Source organism: Lissotriton helveticus, chromosome 9 (assembly GCF_964261635.1).
Source record: "Lissotriton helveticus chromosome 9, aLisHel1.1, whole genome shotgun sequence".
NCBI classification, from domain to species: Eukaryota; Metazoa; Chordata; class Amphibia; order Caudata; family Salamandridae; genus Lissotriton; species Lissotriton helveticus.
In genome coordinates this window covers 901,895,130-901,922,075 of record NC_136070.1, presented here as the reverse complement: position 1 = coordinate 901,922,075, position 26,946 = coordinate 901,895,130, and the positions used below count along the sequence as shown (strand labels likewise).

The 26,946-nt window shown below is 41.8% G+C and overlaps 2 protein-coding genes across 2 annotated transcripts in view; one reads left to right on the top strand and one right to left on the bottom strand.

Moving 5' to 3' along the window:
• Nucleotides 1–13,415: 13,415 nt before the first annotated feature.
• Nucleotides 13,416–17,812, bottom strand: WRN (WRN RecQ like helicase). The gene has a single exon (XM_078661066.1). The coding sequence runs from the start codon at nucleotides 17,560–17,562 to the stop codon at nucleotides 14,290–14,292; it is 3,273 nt and encodes a 1,090-aa protein (XP_078517192.1). The 5' UTR covers nucleotides 17,563–17,812; the 3' UTR covers nucleotides 13,416–14,289.
• Nucleotides 17,813–18,276: 464 nt separating this feature from the next.
• Nucleotides 18,277–26,946, top strand: part of LOC144781973 (ribosome biogenesis protein NOP53-like) — a 105,854-nt gene continuing 97,184 nt past the window's right edge. The window contains exon 1 of the mRNA XM_078661067.1: nucleotides 18,277–18,557. Coding sequence (XP_078517193.1) covers nucleotides 18,304–18,557 — 254 coding nt within the window. The 5' untranslated portion in view covers nucleotides 18,277–18,303. The remainder of the gene's footprint in view (nucleotides 18,558–26,946) is intronic.

Below are 26,946 nucleotides of genomic sequence, written 5' to 3'. Positions count from 1 at the left end.
AGATATTCCTTTTTAAGATTAAACACTTCCTACTGCTGAGAAACTAATAGTCCCACTTCTGGACATTTGGTCACCTCTGACCGGGACAAAGGCAAAGTTTGAGGCCGACCGAAATGGAGCCCTGGTCCGATACACTAAGCGGGAGGCCCCGGTTAAGATTTTACCTTCACATCTATAAACTTTTCTGGAGGATTTCTCACCAGACGTTGTACAGCCGCCTTCAGTAGGCCAGATTTGGTGAGAGTTCGCCGGATTCCCATCCTGTTAGGGTCTGGTCATCCTCTGGATCTTTTTCACAAAAGTTTCACTTGAAGGTCCAATGTGTCCAACACACAATCCAAGGATCTAGAATCTCCAAGATGGTCCTTGAAAGGTTGGAACCACAGTTCCCACAATGCACCAGGACAGTACCCTTAAAGGTCCACTGGATACAGTCCAGGCAGGGGACTCTTGGTGGAGGTGATGCAGGTAAGCTCTGTTAACTTGTAGCTTGCAGGGGATCCACTCTGTAATCCTTTTGAAGCAAGGTACATCCAACGGGCTGTAGTTCCAGATAAGGCAGCAGGCACAGTCAGTCAGATTGCAGGGCCTGATAGTACAAATCAAGTTTCCAGCTTGGCAAGCCTTCTTAGTTTCAAGCAGCAGATCTGAGAGGATCTGCCCCTCTCAGATACTTATTCAGTGTTCTCTGGGGTCAAGCAGGAGGGCGCTCCTTTCCACTGAGGTGTAGGGCAACACCCCAGAGCAAGACAATTTTCTCCAAAGTGTAGCACAATAGTTTCCCAGACAGCACTATTCTACAAAATGTAATATGGCTGAAGTCTCAGCAGAGAAGGCAAGAGCTAGCTAAACCAACCTCCAGGATAGCTCATTTCCATAGCTTCCCTCCTTCTGATATCTGCAAATTCCTTCCTTAAGCCTGCCACTTGACTGGGTTCAGAGTGGATGAGGGGAGGGGGGTAGATGGACTTGACTATCTGCCTGTCCCTTTCTGCCATTGAAGCTGATGCTTTCCGACCCCTGTGCACTTCTGTTATTCCTGTGGAACAGGGTCCTCTTAAAAGAGATAGCCTCTCTGAGGTGAGCCATGTATCACGTCATAAGGCAGCCTGGCTAATCCGGTTAACTCTGCCCAATCAGGGAAGACCACTTGAAGGCTGAATTGTGGCTTACAGACAAGAAAATCTTATAACTTCTTTTCTGTATATTTTAGGATAAATTCAACAACAGTATATTGTCGGATTTATCAATACCATTATCCCAAGTCCTTGAATGATATTTTTTTTTATGTCTCTTGCGGTAGTTATCAATTCATAAACTATTGCAATGTTAACCTATGTGTCTGGGGATCTGCAATGGGGAAAATGAAATTTTCAACTTCTCCAGCACCAGGGCTTATAAAACATATTTTATAAGGATCCTGCTTATAGCTGCATGTCCCTCACCCCTGGGACACCTAGGGTAGACTTTAGGGGTCCTGAATATGCAAACATAATGTAGAACCTCACTCCACAGTGCTTCTAGTACAAAGTTCGAATTCTAGGAAGCACTTTACTACAATAGGGGAAGTGAAATGTGCAATTTCTCTATCCCCTGAGAATATAAAACCTCATTATTAGGGTCCTCCTTACAAGTACCTAACACGCCCGAGTTTGGGCACAATTTACATTTGAAAGCTGTTCTGCAACAGAAGGCTGATTTTAAAATGACCTCAGGCTCTCAGCAGTGCGCACATGCAAGTGCAGAAAGGGCTGCTGGCCTCTAAACTGCCATGTCCTATTATAAACGAGGGACTCAAAGGTAGTTTTAATCCACCTGCCCTATTATGTACTATTGACTTACAGGGTAGGTCCTGACAGTCTTATGTGTAACCTAGTGTGTGTAGGTGTTTTCACTTTATTCTAAGGGTTTTCAGCATAGCACTGGCCCTGTTTAGGCAGAGCCCTTGAACAGTCAGTCAGTTACCACCAGGACCAATCAGCAAATAATGGGGATGCCCAGGATGACTTTGCAACAGAAATATATATAATTTGCATATTTTACTTATTAATATTGCAAAGAAACGCAGAAAAGCTGCGCAGTGACCAGATACTCCCACAAAAAAACTGTTGTACATCATATCCCATGTCGGTCTATGCAAACAGTGCCTTGTCAGTTCATGGACTATGAACAACATTACTGAACGTTCCTGAAATGTGACAGTTGAGAAGCTGGTGGGTTGTTTCATAAGAGCTTACGCTGGCCAGTCTTTGATCCCAAAAAACTTGCTTGATAAGCAGTCTTCTCGCTCTACTAAGCAACAGCGTAACTATGTTTGAAACAATGAAACATGCCCCCACCTAAAGATAGTTTTTTGAGAGCTTAGGGACAATAGCTGAAATAGACAATTGAACAGCTGACCGTTGTGTAACAAAATACATTAAACAATAAAATGAATATAATCTTCACAACAGTTTACACACCGGAACTTCCCGCTCAACTGTGTACCATGAAGCCCATTTAGGATTATTTATGGGGTGAGAAACTATGCACTGCTAAATCTGGTTTATTTAAAAATGGAATGCCCTCACCTCAGCCTGACACCATGTCAGAGCATGAGGTTGTTCAGACTTCAAACATACACTGCACTTGGGATACAGATCCCTGCACAATTACAAGAGCTGACTCTCAATGGAAAAGGTAATAGCGAGCAGGCCTCCCCTCAAGGGAACATGTTCGGATTTCATTATTAAAACTGATCAATGCTTATTTTCCAAAAGAGGTTTCCATGCTCAGAAATTATCAGTGTAAGTTAACAGGCCTACAGACAGACTCTGAGCATACGCACTGTCTTGGAGACAGAACTCCCAACATCTTTGCTCTGCATTTTACCAACCAAATACATGTGCTTTGGCCAACGGGTTGAAAGATTATTACTGATAGGACCCAATATTGCACAACAAAAGCATACCCAATGCGTGGATCCTTGAAATTAAAGGTGGGATGACAATCAGAGCTACTTAAACAACTAGGCTGTAAAAAAAGGGCATAAATAGGAACGGGTCCCCTGGGGCCCCATTCCCCTTTGAAAAGGCTAAAATAAAATGTTATGGGCAGGCAGTAGCCCAAGGGACCACGGTATGATCTTAAAAAAGAAACTTAAACATTTCGTTTTCTTTTTAAAAATATATCTCCTTCTTTAAGGAAAACAATCATTCATGAGGTAGGTTGAGTCGCTACCTTCTAGGAATCGCTGTTTGGGAAGAAAAAAAAAATCATACATTAGGAATACCAATCTCCTAATTGTGAATCAGAGGTAAACACAATTAAGAAATTTGTATTCCTAATACTTGCACATCTGCCCCTTGGAGCTTTAATTGCAAAAGAGTGTCAAACTGTCTTGGTATTGAATAACAAGCATTTAGCGTAAGCGCACTGGCAGGACATTTAAAGTATTGCGTTGTGTCTTATCTTTACCTGGGTTTCTAAAGTCTGATTACCTTCAAAGAGCAAGTCTCCGCGGAACTCACAAGCCCCTGAAATATAAAAAGTCCAAAACGGGCTGCCAAGACTTCTTAGTGAAAAATGCATTAATGCCCTAGGGCTCAAGGTGCTCCGACAAAATGCAATACAAGTCATAAGAACTATCCAGTATTTCCCAATCCCCACGGTTCTGAAGAACTGGTGCGGCAAGGTGAAGATTTGAAAGCGATATCTGCATACTATTGCCAGAAAAAAAAAATTATTTCCGTTTCTTGAAAACAAGCGAAACTCATTTCATCAAAGATGACCAAGGATTAGTAAACACACAGGGTGTGAGAAAGACAACAATATGGGTGCATAGAAGGAGAAATGAAGGACCTAAACAGCCTCTTCCTGTTAACATATAAACACCAAAAAAGAACCAAATTTGAGAATATTGAAGTTAAAAAAAAGCAAAAGCACATTTGAACTTGCAGCTAACACATGGCTCAGTTACATCTAAGCCAGTCAAAACAGAGATAATCCTTGCCAGCAACTCATTATTGTCAAACCTCACAAATAGGCTTGCATTCTGTTATAATCTGATGTTAGTCCTCTTTAAGGAACCATATGATGTCACCTAGAATGTGAGCTTCAGGCAAGGCAGTTCGTGTTAGCCTGGAAACTGACTGGCTGGACGTTGATGCTGTCTACAATAAAAGATACTTTAATCATAAGAAATGGAGTATCCTGCTTTTTAACAATGGCGACGAGGACGACTTAACTTGATTGGGGACAAGTGGAAAACAGCATCAATTCCCCTACATTTTAATTGGATTTATTCATTTTTGTCTATTCTTCATCAGAAAAAAAAACAAAAAAAAAAGGAAAACCGGAACTTTGGACTATTACAAAATCACAGCCTTACAGCCTGGACGTCGTGTTCAACGTTTCAACACTTTAAGGTAATTTATTACCTTTTGCATACCTCGCATGCTTCATAGTGCCTGTAACCGCCCCGCATTTTTTAACTCCGAGGAAGGTTCCATACCTCGTGAACCTAGACTTTCCCTCGAGAACTCGAAGACATTCCCTGCACGCGTCACTGGAATTCTTCTTTGAATGCGAAGGGTGACGGAGCCTACGTCATTACGCCTGAATTGAACCCAACGTGACCCCGCGCTGAACGTAAGCGCCATCTTGTATTCACAGACTCTCAAAGGAAAAGGCTGTGCACTTTCGAGTACGATTATCGGCTCATTAGATCGGTCATCACTACATTATTACGAGCTGGCTGTCAAATACGGATCGTGTCACCTTTCGATTCTGAACTTGGATTTTGACAATTCATCACATTATTTTACGGTATCTTTTATTTCGTTTTTTGGGATTTACTTTGAACTTAACGAAGACTGTTTACCAGGATATAAGACTGTTTGCCAGATTTACAAGGGTCTAAAATTGTTTACCAGGATTACCACAAAAGCATTATTTTAACACCACTTGGGTCTTCATCACAATTTTACTATTTACTTTCATTTTAGGACTGCTCTTCATTTTATTTTAATTTTGTCCTTTATTGTTCCTGACTATTGTATCTGCCTCACCTTTTTAATAATTTCTCTAATATGGCTTCATCTACTTCAATGTCACAACCTCCCCCTTTTCTTTCAGAAAAAGGAGATCCAATATTACCTTGGAAGCGATGGAAAAATCTTTTTGACTCTTACATTTTGGCTATTGGTGGAGAAACATTTTCTGCAGTCAGAAAACAGGCTATTCTTTTACATAATTTAGGCGTAGAAGGATGTAACATATATGATAGCATGGACTTGCTTACGATTGGAAGTGGTGAGGGTGAGCCTTGTGATGTATATGAAATGTCAATGATGATGTTACAAACATATTTTGGTCCTCGCATAAATATTGTTCTAGAACGACACAGATTTTTTACAAGGACACAGGGTTCTACTGAACGAGTCAAAGGCTATGTAGCTTCTCTTAAAACATTAGCACGCACCTGTGAGTTTGAAGAGCTATCTGATTCGTTAGTCAGAGATCAATTAGTGCGATGCACAAATAGTTCTCGGGTGCAAGAGAAACTTTTATCAAAAAATCCTACTCTTGATGAGGCCATTAAAATTGTTGAAGGAATGGAAAACACCTCATCTTGGGTAAAAGAGATAAAAAGAGGTCATGAAGAGAAGAGAGAATTAGAAAGTGAAATTCATGTTGTTAATGATGAGCACAGTTTCGAACAACGTGCGAGTGTGGGTAAGGTTGTTGCTAATGACAAATTTAAAAAGAATGACAAGGATGTAGTCACGCGCAACTTTGTAAGACCTCAAACAAATAGTGATGAAAAAGGGAGTAAAGATTCACTTAAACCTAAGTGTATGAGATGCGGGAGTTTCACAAATTTTTCGAGTTATCCACAATGCTATGCAAAGGATGCTGTATGCATGAAATGTGGTATTAAGGGACATTATGCTCGAGTCTGTAAGTCAACACGGGCTCCAGAAAAAAAAAATTCTGATGCAGTACGCGTTGTAGTGTCTAGCATCAGAGAAGAAGATGGAATGATTGATGCCGACAAAATCTTTATGCCTGAATGTGACATCATGGTGAATAATTTCAAATGTGCTGACTCAGGGTCTCCTTACACCATGATAGGCAACATAGAATGGGATGAGGTTGTAGGGTTAGATGAAACTGCTTTGATTCCACCTGATATAAATCCAGTTGGCTATGCCAAAGATAAGATTAATGTTCTTTGGTTATATAGAGGCTTGTATTAAATTTAAAGACAGAAAAGCGTTTGGTAAAGTTTATGTAGCTATGAGGGGTGACAACCTGTTGGGTTGGAGACATCAATGTGATATGGGAATCAGGGTTAATCCATCTGCTGAGGATCCTAAAGACCAAGTTATGTTGATTGATGGCGATAGTAATGCCTGTGCTGTTGACAATCAGAAGTGTGTGTATTTCAAAAAATTTCCTGAAGTTTTTTCTGAAGAGTTGGGGTGTCTTAAAGGTTTTGAACACAAGATTATTTTGAAAAACAAGGCCATACCTTGTGTTTACAAAGTAAGAAAAGTTCCAAACATGATGATGGATCCCTTGAAGCAGGAGTTGGAGAGATTACTGAAGTTGGATGTGATTGAAGAGATAGAGGCATCAGAATGGTTGGCCCCCATTGTTTTGGCCCCTAAAGATGGGGGGCCAAAATTAGGATGTGTGTGGATTTGAGGGGGTTAAATCAGTGGATTTGGGTTGACAGGCAACCGTTACCCAATATTTCGGAGTCACTTAGCACTCTCAAGGGTGCGAGTGTTTTTAGCGTTTTGGACTTATCGTCCGCATACCACCAGATTGTTTTGCACAAAGAGTCGAGGCATCTCACATCGTTTGTGACACCTTTGGGTGCGTATTGTTTTAAGAGAACGCCTTTCGGATTAGCATCGGCAGCTGCATGTTTTCAGAGAGTCATGAAGAGGGTTTTAAACGGAATTGGAAATATCATGTTTTTTCAAGACGACATCCTAATCTACGGGAAGGGAGAGGTTGAGCATAGTAAGACATTGCTTGAAGTTTTAGAAAGATTGAAGGAGAAAGGACTAACTGTAAAAAAAGAGAAGTGTCGAATTGGTGTGGAGACTGTTACGTACCTTGGTCACGTAATTTCTGGTACGGGAATACAACCAAAGCTAGAACTAGCTGAATGTGTTAAAAAAAGCTCCAGTACCTAGCAATAAAGACCAAGTGAGGTCATTCCTTGGACTTGCAGAATTTTACGCTAAGTTTGTTCAAGGATTTGCCAGTGTGACTGAACCCATGAGGATGTTACTTAGGAAAGGTGTACATTTTGAGTGGTCAGAAGACTGCCAGAAAGCTTTTGAGAAGATCAAGGAAGAGATTGGGAAAATGCCTACTCTTGGGCATTTCGATGTAAATAAAAAAAACATTTTAACCACTGATGCTAGTCTCAAGGGTTTGGGCGCTGTACTTTCTCAGGTAGTAAATGGTGAACCAAGTGCAGTTGCATTTGCTTCTAGGGCACTTAAACAGGCAGAGGCAAACTATTCTTGCATTGAAAGGGAAGCACTTAGTGTTTTTTTCGGCGGTTCAACACTTTAAATTTTACTTATGGGGAATTCCATTCTTGGTAAGAACCGACCATAGGCCCCTTGTTCAAATTTTTTCCTGCAGGCATAGTGAACACTTAACGCCAAGAATCAAACGTTTGAGTGAGGGATTACAAGAGTACAATTTTATAGTACAATATATACCTGGGTCGAATAACAATTCTGCTGACTGTTTGTCGCGATTGCCACTGGAGGAAAGCAGTGATAATGACAAAGAAGAAAGTGTATTTTGGGTTGCTGAAGATGCTCGGACACAAAATGAGTGGAAGAATGGTGTGATTAAAGATAGGATTCTATCTGAGCTCAAAACCTGGATAAGTCAAGGTTGGCCAGATTATAAATCTTTGGATCAAGAGATGAAAACGTATTGGTCTGTCAAAGATGAAATTTCCTTTGTGGGAGACAATTTACTGAGAGGCATGAGGGTTATTCCCCCAGTTGAGTTTAGAGACAAAATTATAAACACAGCTCATGAGGGTCACCTTGGAAGGAGTCTCACCAAGGCTAGAGTGAGGGAAAGATACTGGTGGCCTACTATGGACCATATGATCGAGGATGTAGTCAAAGACTGTACTTTGTGTGCATCTAATGACAAGTCTTATACGACCACTCACACACCATTGTCACCAGTAAAAATTCCTGAGGTTGTCTGGACAAAGTTGGGTTTAGACATCATGGGGCCATTCGATCTGTTACCACCAAGTGAGCGTTTTGTCATTTTATTGGTAGATTACACATCCAAATGGGTAATAACGAAGTGTACCTCTTCTGTGAATGCCAAATCTGTTATTGAGTTTCTAAAGGGTGTGTTTGCTTTTGAAGGTCTACCAAAATTTCTGATAACAGACAATGGCGTGCAATTCGTCTCTGGTGAGATGAATGATTTTCTAAAAAGTTGTGGTGTGATTCATCAAAAAACTGCATTATATTCTCCTCAGGCCAATGGCTTGGCGGAGAGAATGAACCGATTGGTAAAAACTTGCCTTCAACGTGCATTGGATACTAAAATATCTCTTAAAGAGATCTTAAGAGATACCTTGTGGGCACATAGAACCACACCCAATACTGTTACCTTGACATCCCCTTTTGAAGCCTTGAGGGTTAGGGAGGCGATTTCCAAGTTAAATCCTGTTTGGATGCCAATAATGGACGGAGAAGCTTTATCAACTGATGTAAAAAAAAATAAGATCTTAAAATACCAGAGTCAATACAAAACGAGATATGATTCTAAAATGTGTGTGAAAGGGAAGAAGTGGAATGTTGGAGACAAAGTTTTGATAAAGAATCCCAGACACACGCTTAAGGGCAAAACTACCTTCATGGGTCCTTTTATCATTGTCTCCATAAAAAAAATGTCGTCAGAGTTAACAATGGTAGTGTTTGGAGCATGTCCAGATTGGTCAAATGTTTAAAAAATGGTTCTAACTCTTCAGATTCTCAAAACTGTTCTCACAGTGATGTTGACGATGTAGAGTCATTTTCTCATGACCAAAGTGCTGGAACTTCTGGTACTGGTTTAACATCTGCTGGTCCTAGTTCTAACCAACCTTCCAAAAGGCAACATCAATTGCCCCTGAAATTTAAAGATTATCTTATGTCTTGAATTTCTATTTTTAGATTCCTGTAAAGTTATTTTCTCTGTATCTAATTGTCCGCTTCCTTTCTTTTAAATGGTCTTTTCATTTTTTGGTTTCTTGTTCTCCTGTATCTTTTGATTTATAGGGAAGGGGATGTGTTATAATCTGATGTTAGTCCTCTTTAAGGAACCATATGATGTCACCTAGAATGTGAGCTTCAGGCAAGGCAGTTCGTGTTAGCCTGGAAACTGACTGGCTGGACGTTGATGCTGTCTACAATAAAAGATACTTTAATCATAAGAAATGGAGTATCCTGCTTTTTAACACATTCCTTCTGATAAAAATTGTGAAAACACAGCTGGGGATATGTGTTAACTGTCGCGGTCCTATATCTCAACTCAATTCTGTTGTCAAAGCAGCATTTGTTAATGTAACTCTTTCTTGTCCTCATACAAAAGATTCCTGGCAGGAATTACTTAACTACCACACTGCATTGAGCACGCCCATCAATTAATTAGGCCATCAACATACCGATCTCACAGATTAATCATTCAAAACTCAGGAGTAATTCTGCACAACCCCCCTGCCCCCTCCAAAAAAAAATTCACATCTTCTCAAACATAAATGCTACCCATTGTCTAGCATTTGAGTGAGATATCAGTTTTAAGTTACACTACACCACTCAAAGAAATGTAGAAAGAGTAGGACCTAAACTCCTAAAAGTCATGTTAGTCAGATAGATTCACAACCACACTCTCTAATCAGTCAAGCACAAATTCTCATAGTCACAAAATTCTACAAAACCCAATTAGGAGGGTAGGTCTTGAGGCAACGATGTTATCTGTGCCATTTGGGGGGGAAGGGTTATATTTATTGGCACAATATGGACACCTAGAGATGGAAAATATGTGATAAGTCAAAACTCTTTGCTGTTTGTGTGTTACCACTCCACTCTCAAGATACCTTGATGCAAATGTAAATTTGATTCATCATTTTTATTGTGAATGTGATTAAAAATTACACTAAATGTGATTATATAAATTGATAATGTTAATAGTAAATATGATCATATTAGGTACACCAGGTAAAATGTATAAATGTTTTAATTTATGTATTTTACTAGAGCTGGTGGTGTATGGACGTGCAGCATTGTGAAGAAGACTGAATCAAGCACATCCTGTCCCTATGATCCCCAGTGAATAATTAATTTACGGTCAAATGATCAACATGGAGTTAGGCTGACAAGCCGGAAGGTCTACTCGTTATGGAAAACTTTGTAAGAGGCAGCTCAAATAAAAACCAAACAAAAAAAAATAATCACATTCTACTGCTATTAGAGATTGCGAGAAATGTTGAAAGCAACACGGTTCCCCAAGTATTTTACCACAGGAAGTGAAGGAGCCTGTTTAATGTGAAAAGAGCATTTACAGACTATTAAGTGAAAAGCTGGAGCAAGTGTCAATGATGATGCTGGACCTAGGGAGTGCACGAGTAAACCCTTAAACAGAAGACCACCATTAAAGTCAAACGTGTATGCTGAAGAATGTATATTCAGTGGAAAGAGAAAATGCTACAAGGTAACATCAACGTGTTAGAAATTACTCAAGGCCACATAGCTTAGAGTTGACAAAAGACTTTGAAAGTGTGCAACCATTAATTGTGATTCAAAGATCTTAGCCGTTTGTAGTAGGGACATAATTGCTACAGAAGTCCATTATCATGCATCTTGTTATAGGAACTATACAAGGGTGAAAGCAACGGAAGGGTATCATGCATCTAGCATTCAAAACGATGACCACTTCAAAAATGAGAGATGAAGCCTATGATGAACTATTTCAATACATTACAACCAAGATTATTCCCAACAAAGCGGTACATCGAGGCTGGACTACGCTAACGGCCTCTATCTTGGCCTGCCAAAGTATTTGATCCAGCGTTTAGTCCATGTAGAATGCGGCTGCGAGGCTTATTAAACATATCCCTTTCAGACACCATGTCTCTCCACATCTGCGCGGCCTGCACTGGCTGTCAGTTGCCAGCAGGATCGAATTTAAGGCCCTGGCCCTGGCTTTTAGGGCACTACAGGGAAACTGCCCTAACTACCTTAAATTGAGACTTTCCCCGATACCAGCAGGCGAGGTCTCTTCGCTCAAATACACTGAATCTGTTACATGCTCCCCATGCCCTGAATGCTTGGCTTGGGGGTAGGACCTTCTCCGCTGGGACGGTAAAACTGTGGAATGATTTGCCACTCTCTATCCGGTCTGCAACTTCAGAGATCTGGTTCAGGAAGCAACTAAAGACATGTTTTTTTACTCAAAAAATTGAAACCACTCCATTTCCCTTTACATCTAGCTGCTCACTTAGCGCCGGGACACCTCCGTGTGAGGTAGCTGTTCGCGCTTTAGAAATATCAGTATTATTATTATAATTATAATAAATGCGTGCGACAACTCTCACTGAAAGACTTGAAACCTTCATGACATGCGGAGGAATTGGATACATCCCCCACATATTCCCAAACAACCAAGGACAATTATTGGCCCAACCTGATAGTGGACAGGACGTTGTAATAGAAAACCAGAGTTTGAAAAGAGAATTATCAGTTTTACAGGGTAAGGCAACAGACATGAACAAGACCATTGATCAAACAAAATCACATCTGAAGGGAGCCACGAAGTTCCCGATCTCGACAGTACACACAAAGAAGATGGTAGTTTGTTGCTGCATACACTGCTAATGAGCGTTGTGAGGCAGTAATAAGTAATAATAAGTTCAGGTGACATAGATGTGTTTATTATGTGTTTGGGATTCCATGACCGAATCATAGCTCAATTTTTCCTGAATAGTGGTACTAAAATACGCATGAGTGTACTTGACATTGGGAAAATAGCTTTAACTATTGGTGAAAATGTTTATCGAGCTAAGATAGGTCACCATACGTGTACCGGATCTGACACAATAAGTGCATTTGCTGGAAAAGGAAAAGTAAGTGCATTCAAAATCCTGTCTGCCAACAGCCATACACAGGCATCCTTTTCGAACCTCGAAGAATGGGATCGCTGTGAAGAACTAATGGACAAATTAGAGCAATTTTCGTGCTCCCTGATGCACCAAAATCTTCAGTTCATCATGTGAATGCCTTGAGATATCACCTATTTTGCGCAAAGAAGGGTGAGATAGACAGTCATCAACTTCCATCTTACAGGGACTGTCTGAATAAACATGCCGAATGTGCGAAGTATCAAGCCACTATAACCAAGAGATGCCTCCTGAATGAACCACAGACACCTAGTTCAATTAGGGGAGGGCGGAAGTTGGAAATCAACGAGGGAGCAGAGCAACTGGTAGTGGACTGGATGGAGGGGCAGCCAGCACCTCAGGCTGTGTTAGATCTACTAACTTGCAACCGCATTAGGAACTGCAAATTGCCAACATGTGTCTGTGTTCTAAATGACCTCAAATGCACTGACATGTGCAGACTTCCCGCCTGTGAAAATCAAACAGACGCATGGAATGACGACACCTGTTCAGAAGATGAAGATGAATGTGTGAATGATAACATTGTATTTATGTTCACTCATGAACATTTATTTGGCACAAGTTCCACGCACATTTTGAGAATTCATTTGGTGTTGTTTATAAGTATTTTTTGTAACTTTTTGTATTTTCTGTAGCTTGCTTTGATGCTGTCTCAATTTATTCATAATTTTTTGTGATGTTTGTAAATAGTGTTTGAATTTTGAATGTGTTTATTTTTTGCTACTACAACTTAAAAATTGTTTAAAAAATATGAAGTAAATGGCAATAAAAGATTTGCCTGGTTTGGAATGAATACTTATTTTTCCATCCATTTAAGCTGATTTGAAGTAATTGGGGTTGGGACATTTTTGTTGTTCACATAAGTATAAGGTCTAGTCTCAATCCCTGACAAGGACCTAACTCCTTAGGGACACAGACTCTAAATCAGGCCACAACTTTCTTAGCACAGACTATATGTTCAAAATAACAAAGCTGTGTTGTTGTCTTACATAGTCTTTGAATGGTTTGGTTGATGTTCTCCAGCCTTTATCCAATTATGCAGTTCTTGTGTACCCCACAAGTGAGCAGCCAGAACACACCATTTAAGAGAACCATGGCAAGGATCCTTCTTCATTACCAGATGGAATTAAAACAAAAATTAATTGCAAAACGAATCAGTAGTCAAAAAAATGTGCGCATCACCAGGCTCTGAACAAAACTTTTCAATATGTCAGGATGGTAAATATTTGCATTAATTTATTAGAATAATTAAAGGGTGAAACCAAAATGTAATATGGTTAATTGCTTGAGTGCTTACATAGAACAGGTGGACATTGCATTTGGGCACTTACGAGAGAGCAAACGTACAGATTTCCAGGAACAGTTGTTTCCACGTTAAGTGGTTCTGTGGGCAATAAATCTTGTCTAGACTTTAATTGACCAGTAATCTAGATCCCCCTCTGTGGCTCTCGGGAAATCAAATCTTACTGTGGTGCTGAAAAATTGAGTGGGAATGAGAAGCCACACTTCAACTTACTTAAGCCAGTACTTAAATTTTGAGACTTGAATCACTTGCCAATTGAAATCTACTCAAGAGTGGAAAGTGTCAAAATTAACTGCTATCCTAAGTAAGTTCTAGGAAATTTGTCCAGATTTTAGCAGTTTATAAGTAGCCATTCAAATACTTAAGCAAAGACACAGTTAAGTGTTTCTACTGCCTCCTGGTGAACATATGAATTTCACATCAACTGTTGAGCACACATTCTAATATAATCACAAAATAAACCTCATATTTTGTGAGGCTAAACTTACTTTTCAGAAGAAAAGTGCTTTGAAGATTAAGTGGAATGTACGGTAAGGTACATTATATGCAAACTACAGGATTTACAATGTACAATTTAGGCTTCATTGTATCAACAGTAAAATGCAGCATTTCTTGTAAGTTAGATATGCAGCAACGCTGATAAATTTTAATTGTCAAGCTAGTGCTTACACAGGCCACAAATCTGCATATTATCCTTTTGAGAAAGTGGTCTTTCACATTTCAATACAGCTATGTTTCTGATCTCTTTGCCAAATAAACGTTCTCTTAATTGTGAACCAGATCAACCAAAGAGGCCACGTTTTGTTTTGGCTTTCTTTCCAGACACAGTTGAAAGGCCACTTTCCTTGGGTGCCCCAAACCATTCGGGCAACTTTCTCTTGGAAGTCTGACTAAAAGTCTGAGAGTCAGCAAACAGTTCCTCTGTATCTGCATCAAACTCACTCAGATTCAAAGATGCTGAAATGGCAGGCAGAGGATTTGGAGACAACTGGACTCTCGCTTGAGAGCTTTGCGCCAGCTGGGTTTCATTTGTCTTGACAACTTTCTCCTCTTCAATCCACAAACAATTGTTCTTGTTACCTTTCAGGTTAGTGCTGTGAGATGGCCCACTCGTGGATTGGCATACTTCAACAAGGTCCGGCGATACTTTTTTGCTCAAGTCACAGTGTCTTTCTCCTTGTCCTGTACCACTACTTTTCTCTAACAAAAACATAACCATTCTGATAAGGTAGAGTTCTATGCCAGCAGGAACCAGAGCTCGTATTGCTTTTCCCCTAGAGAGATCAGAGTTAATGGGAGGGCTTTGGATTATAGTGGTGATAGCTTTCTGAATTTCAGAGGTCAAGCCTGCTCGATTTAAGTCAACCTGATACCCAGCTTTCAGAGCCTGGTATAAATGAGCCCCCACCACAGAAATTGGCAAACCTCTGGTGCTTGATATTTCATTTAAAGACAAATGCTGATCTTGGAAAAGTGAGTAGGTGATATGAAAGGAGTCAGTTAGTGGACTGGATTCAGGAGTTGTTGAAATCGACTTCTCCGTTACTTTTCCACACTTACCAGAAAACACATCAGCCTGCAGTTTATTCAACAAACAGAACTCCTTGATGGCACTCAGAAGAGGAGACAACATGGAAGCTTTAGCCTCAGACACCCCATCGATTTTCTTCAAGTTTTCAACAGTGGTTGGCCTGATTTTTGCCATCTCTACTAAAATCTTATTTGTTGCCAGCACTGCAGGAGGAATATCCTTTTCACCAGCTATCCTTTGCCTTAGAGCAACAAGTTTACCATACAGTGACGTCTGAAGTTCCAGTTCTCTACGAGATACAGTAGGTTCGGAAGGCACTGCAATAGTATGATTTGGCGACTGAATAGGAAAACTTTTCGAAGTTTTGCTAGGTACTTGATAAGAAAACTTCTCCCACAAACTTCCCTTCTGAACCTCTGATGAAGGTTTACCTGGGTTCATAATTGGTGTAAGCTGAACTGAAGATTGCACTCTTGGACTACTTGAAACTTGAAAGGTTCTAGGGCACAACTCTTCACTTGGTGTTAGCAAAAGAGACCTGTATGATTCATTGACTGCTTTGCGCATCCAGTCATGAGCCTTTTTACTGAGACCACAAGTCACTGCAAACTTGTTAGTCCCAGAAGCCTCTTTGAGGAAGCTCTCACCAATAAGCAATCGTGCCAATGCCTTCCACCAGTTCTCGGACTGTTCCTTACCACTGCCAAAGAGTGGAAGACAGCGGTATTTGTCTGGAAGCCTCTGAGAAGATGATCCTCTGAGAAACAAAATAGGGACGCCAGATCCAAATCTTTCTCCCAAGGCTGAGATTGCAGACATGAGCTGGTAGGCTTGCTTTCCAAAGTCTTTCAAATTCTCCTCTAAATTGTCAACAGATAAGTTATTTTGAGACCTTGACCTGCAGTTGTCACAACAGTTATCTGTTCCCATGATGCCAGAGGTGGCTTTTCTAAGTTGTTTATCCTCAAAATGAGACAAGATAATCCTCCGTCTGCAATTTAATGAGTTGAGATATTTCTCCATTTTGGTAAGCATCTTCATTTTGTACTCCCGGAATGTTGTACTTTTGATCTCACTTAACATATGTCGGTTAAAGTTCATGTCTGACAGTGTCCAGAACACATGACATGAACTGGGTAGCCCATCTCTGCCAGCTCTTCCAATCTCTTGATAGTAGGACTCCATTTCCTTTGGTGCTCCATAATGAATGACTTTACGAATGTCTGCCTTGTTTATGCCCATTCCGAATGCAACTGTTGCCACAACGCACTGGATTTCATCTCTCATAAATCTATGATGGACTTCTCTCCTTGCTTTAATACCCATTCCTGCATGGTATGTTCCACATGAAATATTTAATTTTCTCAGTTCAGCTGTAACTTGTTCAGATGTTTTTCTGGAAGGACAATAAATTATTGTAGGGCCTTCAAACTCCCAGGTGGACCCTTTCTTTTTAACCATTAATGGTTGTAAGTCATGAATGATGTTTGATGTTTTGCGCCCTACTTCCAGGTACAGGTTAGGTCGGTCAAAACTTGTGCAGGTCACCGGATAGTTCCTCAATTTTAAGGACTGGGCTATGTCTTCTCGAATTGATGGACTTGCCGTTGCCGTCAGAGCAAGAATAGGAACTGAAGGGAGGGATGTTTTTAATGAGCCCAAACTCCTGTAAGAAGATCGAAAATCATGTCCCCATTCTGAGATACAATGCGCTTCATCAACCGCGATCAGTGTAATACCTATGGTATTATTCAGATGTTGAAGCAGTGATACGCCAGTTGAACAGAATTCTGGTGTCATGTAGACTACTCTGTAGTGGCCTGATCGGACCTCACCAAGAATATTTTTGGACTGCGCTGAACCAAGAAAACAAGATGGGATGTTTGACATTTCAAGTTGCAACACTTGATCTTCCATCAGTGAAATGAGGGGGCTTATGACGATAGCAACACCCCCAGTATAAACTGGAGGGAACTGATAACACAAGCTTTTCCCATAACCAGTTGCCATTACAACAAGATTATCTCTTCTTTCGCGTAAAACGGAGGAGATTACCTTCCACTGAACAGGCTTGAACTTCGAATGTCCAAAATACGTTTTTAAACAAGCAATTTGCGCGGCATTTGGCTCTGGTATGGATGGATCCAAATCATCCTCGAAAGCCTCCTCAATGCCTTCGTCTTCTTCATCTTCCAGAGGTCGATCTTTTAGAGCTTCAAAAGGACTCTTCCTGCCTGGAATGGTCTGTGAGGCTATAAGATGCTCCTCGCCTCGGTCAATCTCTTCTAATGCTTTTAGCATCTCTGAGTCAAGCTCATCCTCGCCATCATCGGTACGTGGAGGGTTTGGGCCAGTACTGACAGAATCGAGACCGTCTGGCTCAGACAAGCATGCATCCTCCGCCCATTGCTTTAGACGCTCCTCTTCGGCTTGATATTCCAGCAAATCAAGTTCATAGTCCGTAATGTCCAGAGACATCGGGCAGTTTCTGTCTTGTATGGTGCCGCCTCGGTTGTGTGCCATTATTCTGTGGTAAACAGGGTATTTTGCCGCTTCTTTTCTTCACAGTGCTAGACATTCAGCAGCAGCACGCACGTTTTGCAGCGTCTCCAGGTTTGCTACTGTTCACAGCACGTCGTGAAGGGTGAGTTCCATATATTGGCGTACGCCAATGTGACAAGAGCTTCACCGGCCGTCCGCTGCAGAAACTCCTCAACTTTTCATTCCCAGGAGGTAAATTGCGCGCTACTTCCAAGCCAACTTGCCCAACCTCCTTTACGATAGAAATAGAAGACCAAACGTGCAGAAGAAAAACTTTAGTTGGTCCTCCCCGGAGACAGGCAACACACCCCACAAGTGATGCTGGCGGCCATCTTGGAATATAGTTGTTTGCCAAGAGAGCGACAGTGTATTCAACGTGATAGTCTTGTGGATGCCAGCTGAAATACTTTATTGGCTACGTCCAGAATATTAGTGTAATCAAAAATTCTAGTTCCCGAAGCATGCCTCACACATTCAACAACAAATACTTTTAGACTATTTCTGAAGACCGAGTATTGCTGAGGACCAGAAGACGCGACATTGCGTTTCCGCATAAACTGTCCACGGAGCCGTCATTTGTCTTCTTTTGTTTGCGTTCTAGAAATTCAGCACAAAAGCAGACATCGTCATCACTTTATCCAGTTTTTCAAGGCACACAGCAAACGACGCCGTCGTTCAAATGAGTAGCTTCGTCATGAGCCTTACTGTCCGCTAGGCGGCTCTATGACCGGAAGTAAAAGAATCACTTCCGACTATTTGCTCGCTCTTTACTCTTTTGAGATGGCTAAAGGGAGCGTGGCTGCGGTCACGACTCCGACTGGATTTCTGGGGTTTAATATCGGCGCTGAGCACCGAGTGCCCGGGGCGAAAAGAAAGCGGCTAAATCGAAACAAAAAGAAGACCTGGAAGCGACACATTGATGCACGAGATGTCGAAGAGTTTCTACAGGATGTGCGTATGCAAGAGCGCACTCAGGGGTGAGTCTTCCAAGTGATCTCTGCCCTTTGAAAAATATACCATTTTTAGAGTCGAACCACCAGAACGACCCCTTCTTCACAGAGTCCTATGAGAAAAAACTCCCTACTAGTAGTCGATAAACGAGAGCTGCTAAGATGTCAGGTTGGCCTTGTGGGATATTTCTGTTGTTTAGGCGTGCATGAGTGCCATTCTAATGACACTTTCCCATAAGTAAATCAAAGCAATAACTAGTTAATTGGTGACTGTGAAGTTTCTATTACTGTGTACAAAACTCACAGCGTAATGAATATGTCTAAAACTAACCAGACCTATTGGCTTTGCTAATGCCTGTTATCAGTATCACATCACTAGTAGCAACACTGATTTTTGTAGTAAAAAAATAGAACTGAAAGTATTGTAGTTCTGAGAATATTAGTCTGTGAAAATACTAGGCTAGTGGAAGGAGGATATTGGTTTTAAGAGTCACTAATGTTCTTCACTTTAATCGGCAATTGTCACATGATGGTTTGTTCCCTCTTCATAAACCCTACTAAGTGGATGATCATGTCTTAACAACGTAATCAAGAGGCACTGTGAGAAACTGACTTACTACTTAACCGCACGGCCATCAATCGTTCACAACCACCAATAACCTGGAATTACTCAGATACTTGGAGACACCTCAGTTTACAGTAATATGCGTTATACATAAGGCTCCTAGTTTTCAATTTGAACATAATATTTTACAGATAAATAGTCAATTTATTTTCCTGTCTGTATTTACTTATAAATATGGAAACATTTGCCACTACGTTTTCTTCTAGACTGTTCTCAATACTGTCAATCAATTCTTGCTGGATCAATAGCTGTGCAGATTGACAGGGGCGTTCTGCATGGTAGCTGTGTAAGCTGTTGTACAACGCACATGTTTTCAGATGTATTGTACCGCAAATATCTAAAACTAATTGGAAATTCGGACATGAGTAAACACTTGTCTTAAATAAACGTGGAAATATGCCCATTGCGGCTTTGTTTTGTACACTTAGCACAAAATATGATTAAATACAGCTAAATGAGCAAACAATAATTATGGATGAATACACACGGAAATGTAAATAATTACCATAAAACCGGGAGCCCTTATTAAACAATTGTTTCTTTTGCTGTTGCCCTAAGTGGGAAAGGTATGCCCAGACGTGGGCCCGTGCTCACTGCACCACTGGATTTAAGCTAGCCTGGCTGATAAAGGGTGATGTCCTGAAACTGGTCCCAGGATGCTTGATTCCGGTCGAGTGAGGATATGACTTGGCAGTTAGACCTGGACTGTTTGCATAAGGAACAAGGTCAAGACTGATTTGCATATAGTTGGGTCCAAACTGGGGGTGGTGGTGGTGTGGTGAGCAAAAGAATGATGGATTAAACCCAGATTCTTGTGACTGGGGGTGAATGTTTGCATTGCCCAGCATTCCTTCCATCAATTGTTTCTTCTGCACTTATACAAGAGTCAGACATTGCATGAAAATAACAAGCATTTGCAATGCAATAGGTCTCTCATTACGCGAGTTTAAGCTATTGGTATTGTAAATGACAATGCCTTTTATTTATGTTTTAAAAACAAAAACCTTGAAAGGCATTCTTATTTGCAATGTCAATAGCTCAACCTCTCGTAAATGCGTGACCTTATGCATTGCAGATGTCTTGATAGGAAAATCACAGGCAGGTGGACCAGGTAAAAGTTTCAGGATGCATCTCACGTCACTGTCTGAGTGGCTTCTTGAACCCAAAGAATACAGCATCATTAAATGGCATCAGTGGTACTGACATTTTCTTGCTTGAGACCCTCTCATTCAAACGGATCAGCTGAGGATTTCCAGTCAAGCTGTGGATTTGTACAGTCCCAGCAGACTGCGCAACAGCTGCAGAGAAGTAAACTGTTCTCCCTAAAGTGGCTCCTTAGAGAGATGTTTAGCCCGCTGACATTCTAAAGATTCATCAGGAGCACAGACTTCTTGTCAAGTAGAGGTCAAATATTTTCTGCATTGCTGTTGTCAGCATACTAAGGAGTGTCATTCTGAAACTGAAGTAACAGACAAACAGATTATGGAATCTTGCAAAGGTTTCTGGCCTCGTAACCTTTTGCAGTTAAGGCACCCAAGACTTGCATAGGTTGCAGAGTGCTGGATGTAGAATGAAGTCGGTCAGGCGCATCATGTCGCCTAGGGTGACTTGAGGCCGATGTCAGAAATAACGCTGCTGCCAAAGGCAAAGATTCAGAGGTTGCAGTAATGCATGAAAGAGGCAACACTTCATGCTTATGATTAGGAAGTAGTCGGAGGACTTGGTCTGATGACAATGCTACTAGTTAACATTGGTCAAAGACTACACCTGTCAATAGTAAAAAAAAAATTTAAAAAAAAGCCAAAGCAGTCCATAGAACAGGCACATCAATGGCAAGTTAAAAATAACCTACACACTGATCTGTCAGACCAGCCCTTCCGGCACTGTTAGATTGTCACATTGGCCAGTTTTGGATTGGAGGTCTGTCAATACCACAGAACACTTGCTCGTGAGCTGCATGCTGCTCAGTCATGTGTGTATTTCTCTTGAGAGAGAACCGTGATCGTTTTTCCCTGGACATGCATCTGCAACAATGAACATACATTGTAGAGAGCTGGGTCAAGAGGAGGTTTCCATGTCATCCTCAGTTACCACTGCCTAAAGATTAAACAAATGAGGGCAGACTGTAATCAAGCAAGTTGAAAGCTAAGTGCCTTCAGCAACATTCAAAAGAGCTAACTATACATGACCAATGCATTTTAGAGTGGGAATGCAGTGAGGTGTTAGACAACCTCCTGATGCTTGGTACTTGGCAGCAGTGCCTACCTCTGGTTGAGAATACCCTTCCCAGGAAACTGAATCTCCAGAAGTTGATAGTTCACTCAAAAGAAAATGTTTCCGAAGTGGGGGAAGTGTAAGTGATTTGCCCAGAATCACAAATTACTTAGCCGACCCTGAGATTCAAACCAAGTTCCCGTCTGCCACCCTGGCTGGTAAGCCACATTCGCACTTCACTTCAAAGTTCCCTAACTGTTTTGGACCATCACTTCCACCTTTGTTCAGCAAGACCTCTTCAACAACGAACAAACATTGTCAAAGCCAATAGATCTTGGCAATGCCCTTGATATTGGCCATGACAGTATGAATGCCATTTAGCCATGTTGTCTAGCATCACATCCAATGCCTTCGGATTGGGCAAAAGAAAAAACCGCTGTTTGTTTTTTTACAACTTTTTAAGACCTGCATTTCCTTATGTACATGCGCATGCGTATTAGTGGTATGTGTACAAGGGAGACGGCCTGAAAACGCAAGTAACAGGAAAAACCTTAATTGAAGCAGAATCGGTGACCAAAATGAATGTTCCATTGTGTAATGTAACTGGTGATCACTTAAGGCGATCCAATACCATCGGATCAGGCAAAAAAAAGTGCTGTTTGTGTTTGAACAATTTTTTAAGAAATGCATTTGTTTATGTACATGCGCATGCATTCTAGTGGTATGTGTGCAAGTGTACAAGGGAGAAGGCCTGAAAACACATGGACTCCTATGGGGTGCTAGAAACCCAAGGAAAAAATAGCTCAGCAAACTGGTAGTAGTAGTGTAAAGAGACATGTACTTGGTCCATGTGCTGTGGGAGGGGCAAACACAAGAAGCTTACATGACGTCCACATATCTTGACAATTGGCATCAAAGAAAAGGAGAGCAACGTGAAAGTTTACCAATGGTAGGAGATTGGTGGCCTGTAAGCCCACAGATAGAGCACAACCCATCTTTTCTAGACAGCGCATGCGTTGTCTACCAGAGACCTAATGAATGTGTTGACTGGACACTGCACCCTCTAGACTCCACAGATGGGTGTTGCAGAATCATGTGCTCGCTAGAGATCCAGGGCATGTCTGTTCAGTGGACCCATTGAATTTTTACTTTATTTATTTATGTTACAGAATTTTATATAGCGGAAACTTGACCCGAATCGGGGGCTTTACATAGCACCAGTTCCATTACATGAGGACACTTTCATTTTTGTTAGGCACGAGGAGATTAAGTGATTTGCCCAGAATCACAGGATGTTCAGCTGTCATTGCCGAGACTCAAACCCAGGTCCCCAGATTCGAAGGTGACAACCCTAGCCATTAGGCCAACTCCTCTCCCTACTTCAAAATTCAAAACTCCCTACATCCAAACCATGGAAAACCACTCCCTTGCTTTGCCGGGCTCAAAGACCACTCCGCACCACTTGTACCCTCTCTCACCAGGAGATTTCCGACCATCAAAATTCCTACCCTCCATACTACTCAACCATGACCACGCCTCCCCCCCCCCCCCCCTTCTCAAGCATCCCCGTCATATTGGGGACTAGTCGTATTCCCCTCTCACCTGTCTCAACTAGACCCCCTCCTCATCTCACCTCCATCCATGCCCTCCCATCTCCCAAACCCACGCCCAAACCCCTCACCTGCATGCTTGTTAACTGCCGCTCCACTGCCCGACATGCCATAGAAATCCCTGAAATCATCCATAGCGAATCCATCGACATCGCGTTCCTTACAGAATCCTGGCTTAATGACCACTCTAAAAGCATTCTTGACCTACTCTCACCCCCGGGCTACTCCATCATTAGGAAAGATAGACCCATCCGAAAAGGCGGTGGTGTAGCTATCATCTTCAAAGACGAACTACAGCTCTCCCTTATCAATAACGCCGAATATGCTTCCTTTGAATACCTTGCAGCCGAACTCAAAATACAGGGTCCCCCCCCATCCGCTTTCACAATATATATATATATAATCCGCCTGGAAATCACTACCCATTCATTGACGAGCTATCTAACTTTCTTACCCAATCCTCAATTTCCAAATCTAAAAACATCTTCCTGGGAGACTTTAACCTCCATTGGAATGATACTAAAGATCCCTCAATCTCCCTCCTCTCTGACCTTCTCGAAATTAATGACCTCAAACAAATCTGTCAGTCACCAACCCATTCCAAAGGAGCCACCCTTGACGCTATCATTACCAGCAAAGATATAGCCCTCCTATCTAACATCATTGCCATTGACTGGTCCGACCATCACCGTATCCTGTTCTCCATAACCACCTCTGCCTCCCCCCCCCCCCCCCCCTTCCAAAACCATTAAACCCATGAAACTGATCAGAAATCTGTCATATCCCTCCCAACTTGCTTGAATCCGAACTTCATGCCCAGCTTCTCGCTATCCCTCCCTCCCTTAACACGAATGAACTAACCGAACAATGTAACAAAGCTGTCACTGCTACCCTTGACCTTCTAGCCCCTCTCAAACTCAAAAAACAAAGAAATATCCCCTCCAAATCATGGTTTAACACAGACCTAAATAATGAGACGTAGACTCAGACTGACTGAAAGATTATGGAGACAGCACCCTTCTCCTTCTAACCTGGCCCGCCTCTGACTTGCTAGATCGTCCTACAAAAAACACATCTTTACACAAAAAACTTCCTTGTTCAGGTCACAACTAGATCGAGCTCAGAATAGGCCAAGAGAACTATTCAACATTGTGCGCAATCAAACTGCTTCCGCTCCCCCTGTCCCACTTGCCTCGACGATTAGATGTGAAGAAATAGCTCTCTTTTTTCAGACAAAATAAAACTAATTGAGCAATCCTTCGTCTCTACTGCGATCCCTACCACCAATCCGAACATCTCTTAATATCCCACCCTCCATCATAACTCCCCCTACACCCACTACTGCCCATCATAACTCTGATCTCCCTCACCCCCCCTTGCCCCCCAATTTCCTGGACTCCAATCATCCTAACTCTCTTACTAAAAAGAATGCAGCTTGGCTTAACTTCCAGCCAGTCACGGAAAGAGACGTCTTTAACATAATTTCCAAACTCAAGCATTCCTCCCACACCAAAGACCCTCTCCCCTCCAAACTTGTCCAAAACTTCAAACACATCATCACCCCTTCCTGGACCTCTATTATCAACAGTTCCCTTGCCACCGGCTGTGTCCCCACTTCATTGCAACTAGGCCAAATCACCCCCATTCTCAAAAACCCTTTGGCAGACCCAAACGACCTCAATAACCTTCGTCCCATCTCCAACCTTCCCCTTCTTTCTAAAGCCCTAGAAAAAGTGTCCTTCTCCAACTAGATAGACACATTGAACACTTTAACTTACTAGACCCCTTCCAATCTGGCTTTAGGAAAGGATGCAGCACTGAAACCGCCATGCTAAACATTGTTGATGACATCCACCACTCACTTGACAATGGTGAATCTAGCCTTCTGATCCTCCTTGATCTCTCTGCAGTGTTTGATACTTTTAACCACTCTGCTCTACTCAATGTTCTTAGAGATCGATTCAGCCTGAATGGTACGACACACAAATAGTTCGTCTCATACCTACAACACCGTTCTCAACAAATCAAAATCCAAAATTGCCTATCTAACCCTACCTCCATCTCCTTAGGAGTTCCGCAAGGATTCATCCTCTCTCCCTCTCTCTTTAACCTTTTCATGGAACCCCCCACACTCATTCTTAAACAAGCTGGGATCAACTACCATCTTTATGCCGACGACACCCAACTCTATTATAAGATTAAAACTCATGCTGACATCCTTCACCTCAATAACATCAAGATTCAAGCCTGGTTCCACATTAACCACCTCAAACTCAACCCTAAAAAAAACATATTATTTTTTCCCCTAAAAACAACCAGCTCCCCATTCAGAATTGGATCTCTGACCTTAATGCCCTCAACTGCTCCTTATCTTTGTCCTCCTCAGTCAAATCACTAGGGATCTCCCTTGACGACCTTCTAACCCTCAAGGTACACATCAATAATTCTGCCAAAGGAGCCCTCTTCACTCTCCGCCACCTTAAGAAAATCAAGCCCTTCATCCCTATCGATTTCAAACTAGCAGTCCAATCCCTTGTTCTTGCCCGCATCGACTATGGCAATGCCATTCTCACCGGAATTCCCAAGATCCACCTAGCACCGCTTAAATCTGTGCTTTACCTTGCAGCTAGGCTTACCTCAGACTGCAAGCTATTCAACCACATCTCCCCTACCCTTAAAACCCTTAAATGGCTCCCCATTGAAGGTAGATCCACTTACAAAACAGCCTGCGTTACACTTAAAATTCTCCATCAGAATACACCGACCTACCTCGCTAACAAACTCACTAAAGCCGGTTGCTCCCATTCCTTGAGAAGTACAAACGCCCTCCTTCTTATCCCCCCCTTCTAAAAAAGAAAAACACCCAGTCTCGATCCTTTTCCGGCAACGCTCCTTGCATTTGGAATGCCCTTCCAACTGACCTTCGCTGCAACCCTTTCTACGCTAACTTCAAAAAAGAACTCAAACTACATCTCCTCAATAAATACTGGGGACCCTAATCCATATCTGTTCTCTTCCACTGGCCTCTTCCACTGGCCACATCTGTCCGACCTTAGATGCATCTGCCCTCCCTTTTTCAGCCTTACTCGCCCTTCCTCCTCGTTACTTCCCCCTCCCTGTTTACCACCTTCACTCTTCCCTGCACCCCCTTTCCCTTGTCCACCCTCATCCCCTCTAACCCCCCCCCACCCCCCACCCCCCACTTCTGCCCCTCCCGCTCTCTTCCTTACCAACCTAACGGACCACTAACCTCCCTATCCTGACTCTGCAATTTTCCAGCTCTCTTTTCAATTTGTGCCTTGATATTTTTGATTATCACATCTTCCACATTTTGGTGTGCTTATTTCCCATATTGATCATTTTGAAATCTGTCAGGCGGAGACTTGTATGTTTATATACATTGACGCTATGTATGTCCCATGTCTTATTTACCTTCTTGTCTCAAAAATGTAAAGCGCTCTGATACCCCTGGGTCCAGCCAGCGCTATATAAAACCTCTAAAATAAATACTTTAAAATGTAGTAGGCATGCTCTAGTCATGGATGAGGAATAATCATGTTTGACACTTTAGAACATTGTGTATATGAAAAAGTGTTAGATTTCCAATACGTAAATGGGTGTTTTCCTGAATGATTCAGATCATTATTCTATCTAATGCTGAAGGCTGTGGTCTCAATTTTATGCATTCAAAACTTATTGTATCCCTATGAATCAGGGAGGTCGTTTTTGTCATCCCCTACAGGAGCCTGGAGTCTGTTTATTATACTAAATAAATGTCAGCAGGTGACATCAAGCCAGTCTTTTTATGTCTTGTGCACACATCAGTTTTGACTGTATGGTGTAGACCTATTGTGGACAATACCAAAGTCTACCTTGGGCCGTCACATTGCGTACCATAGGTTGACATTGTACTAATCTTATTTGCTTTCTTATTTATTCAACTTCCATTCGTTGACCGCTCACCACG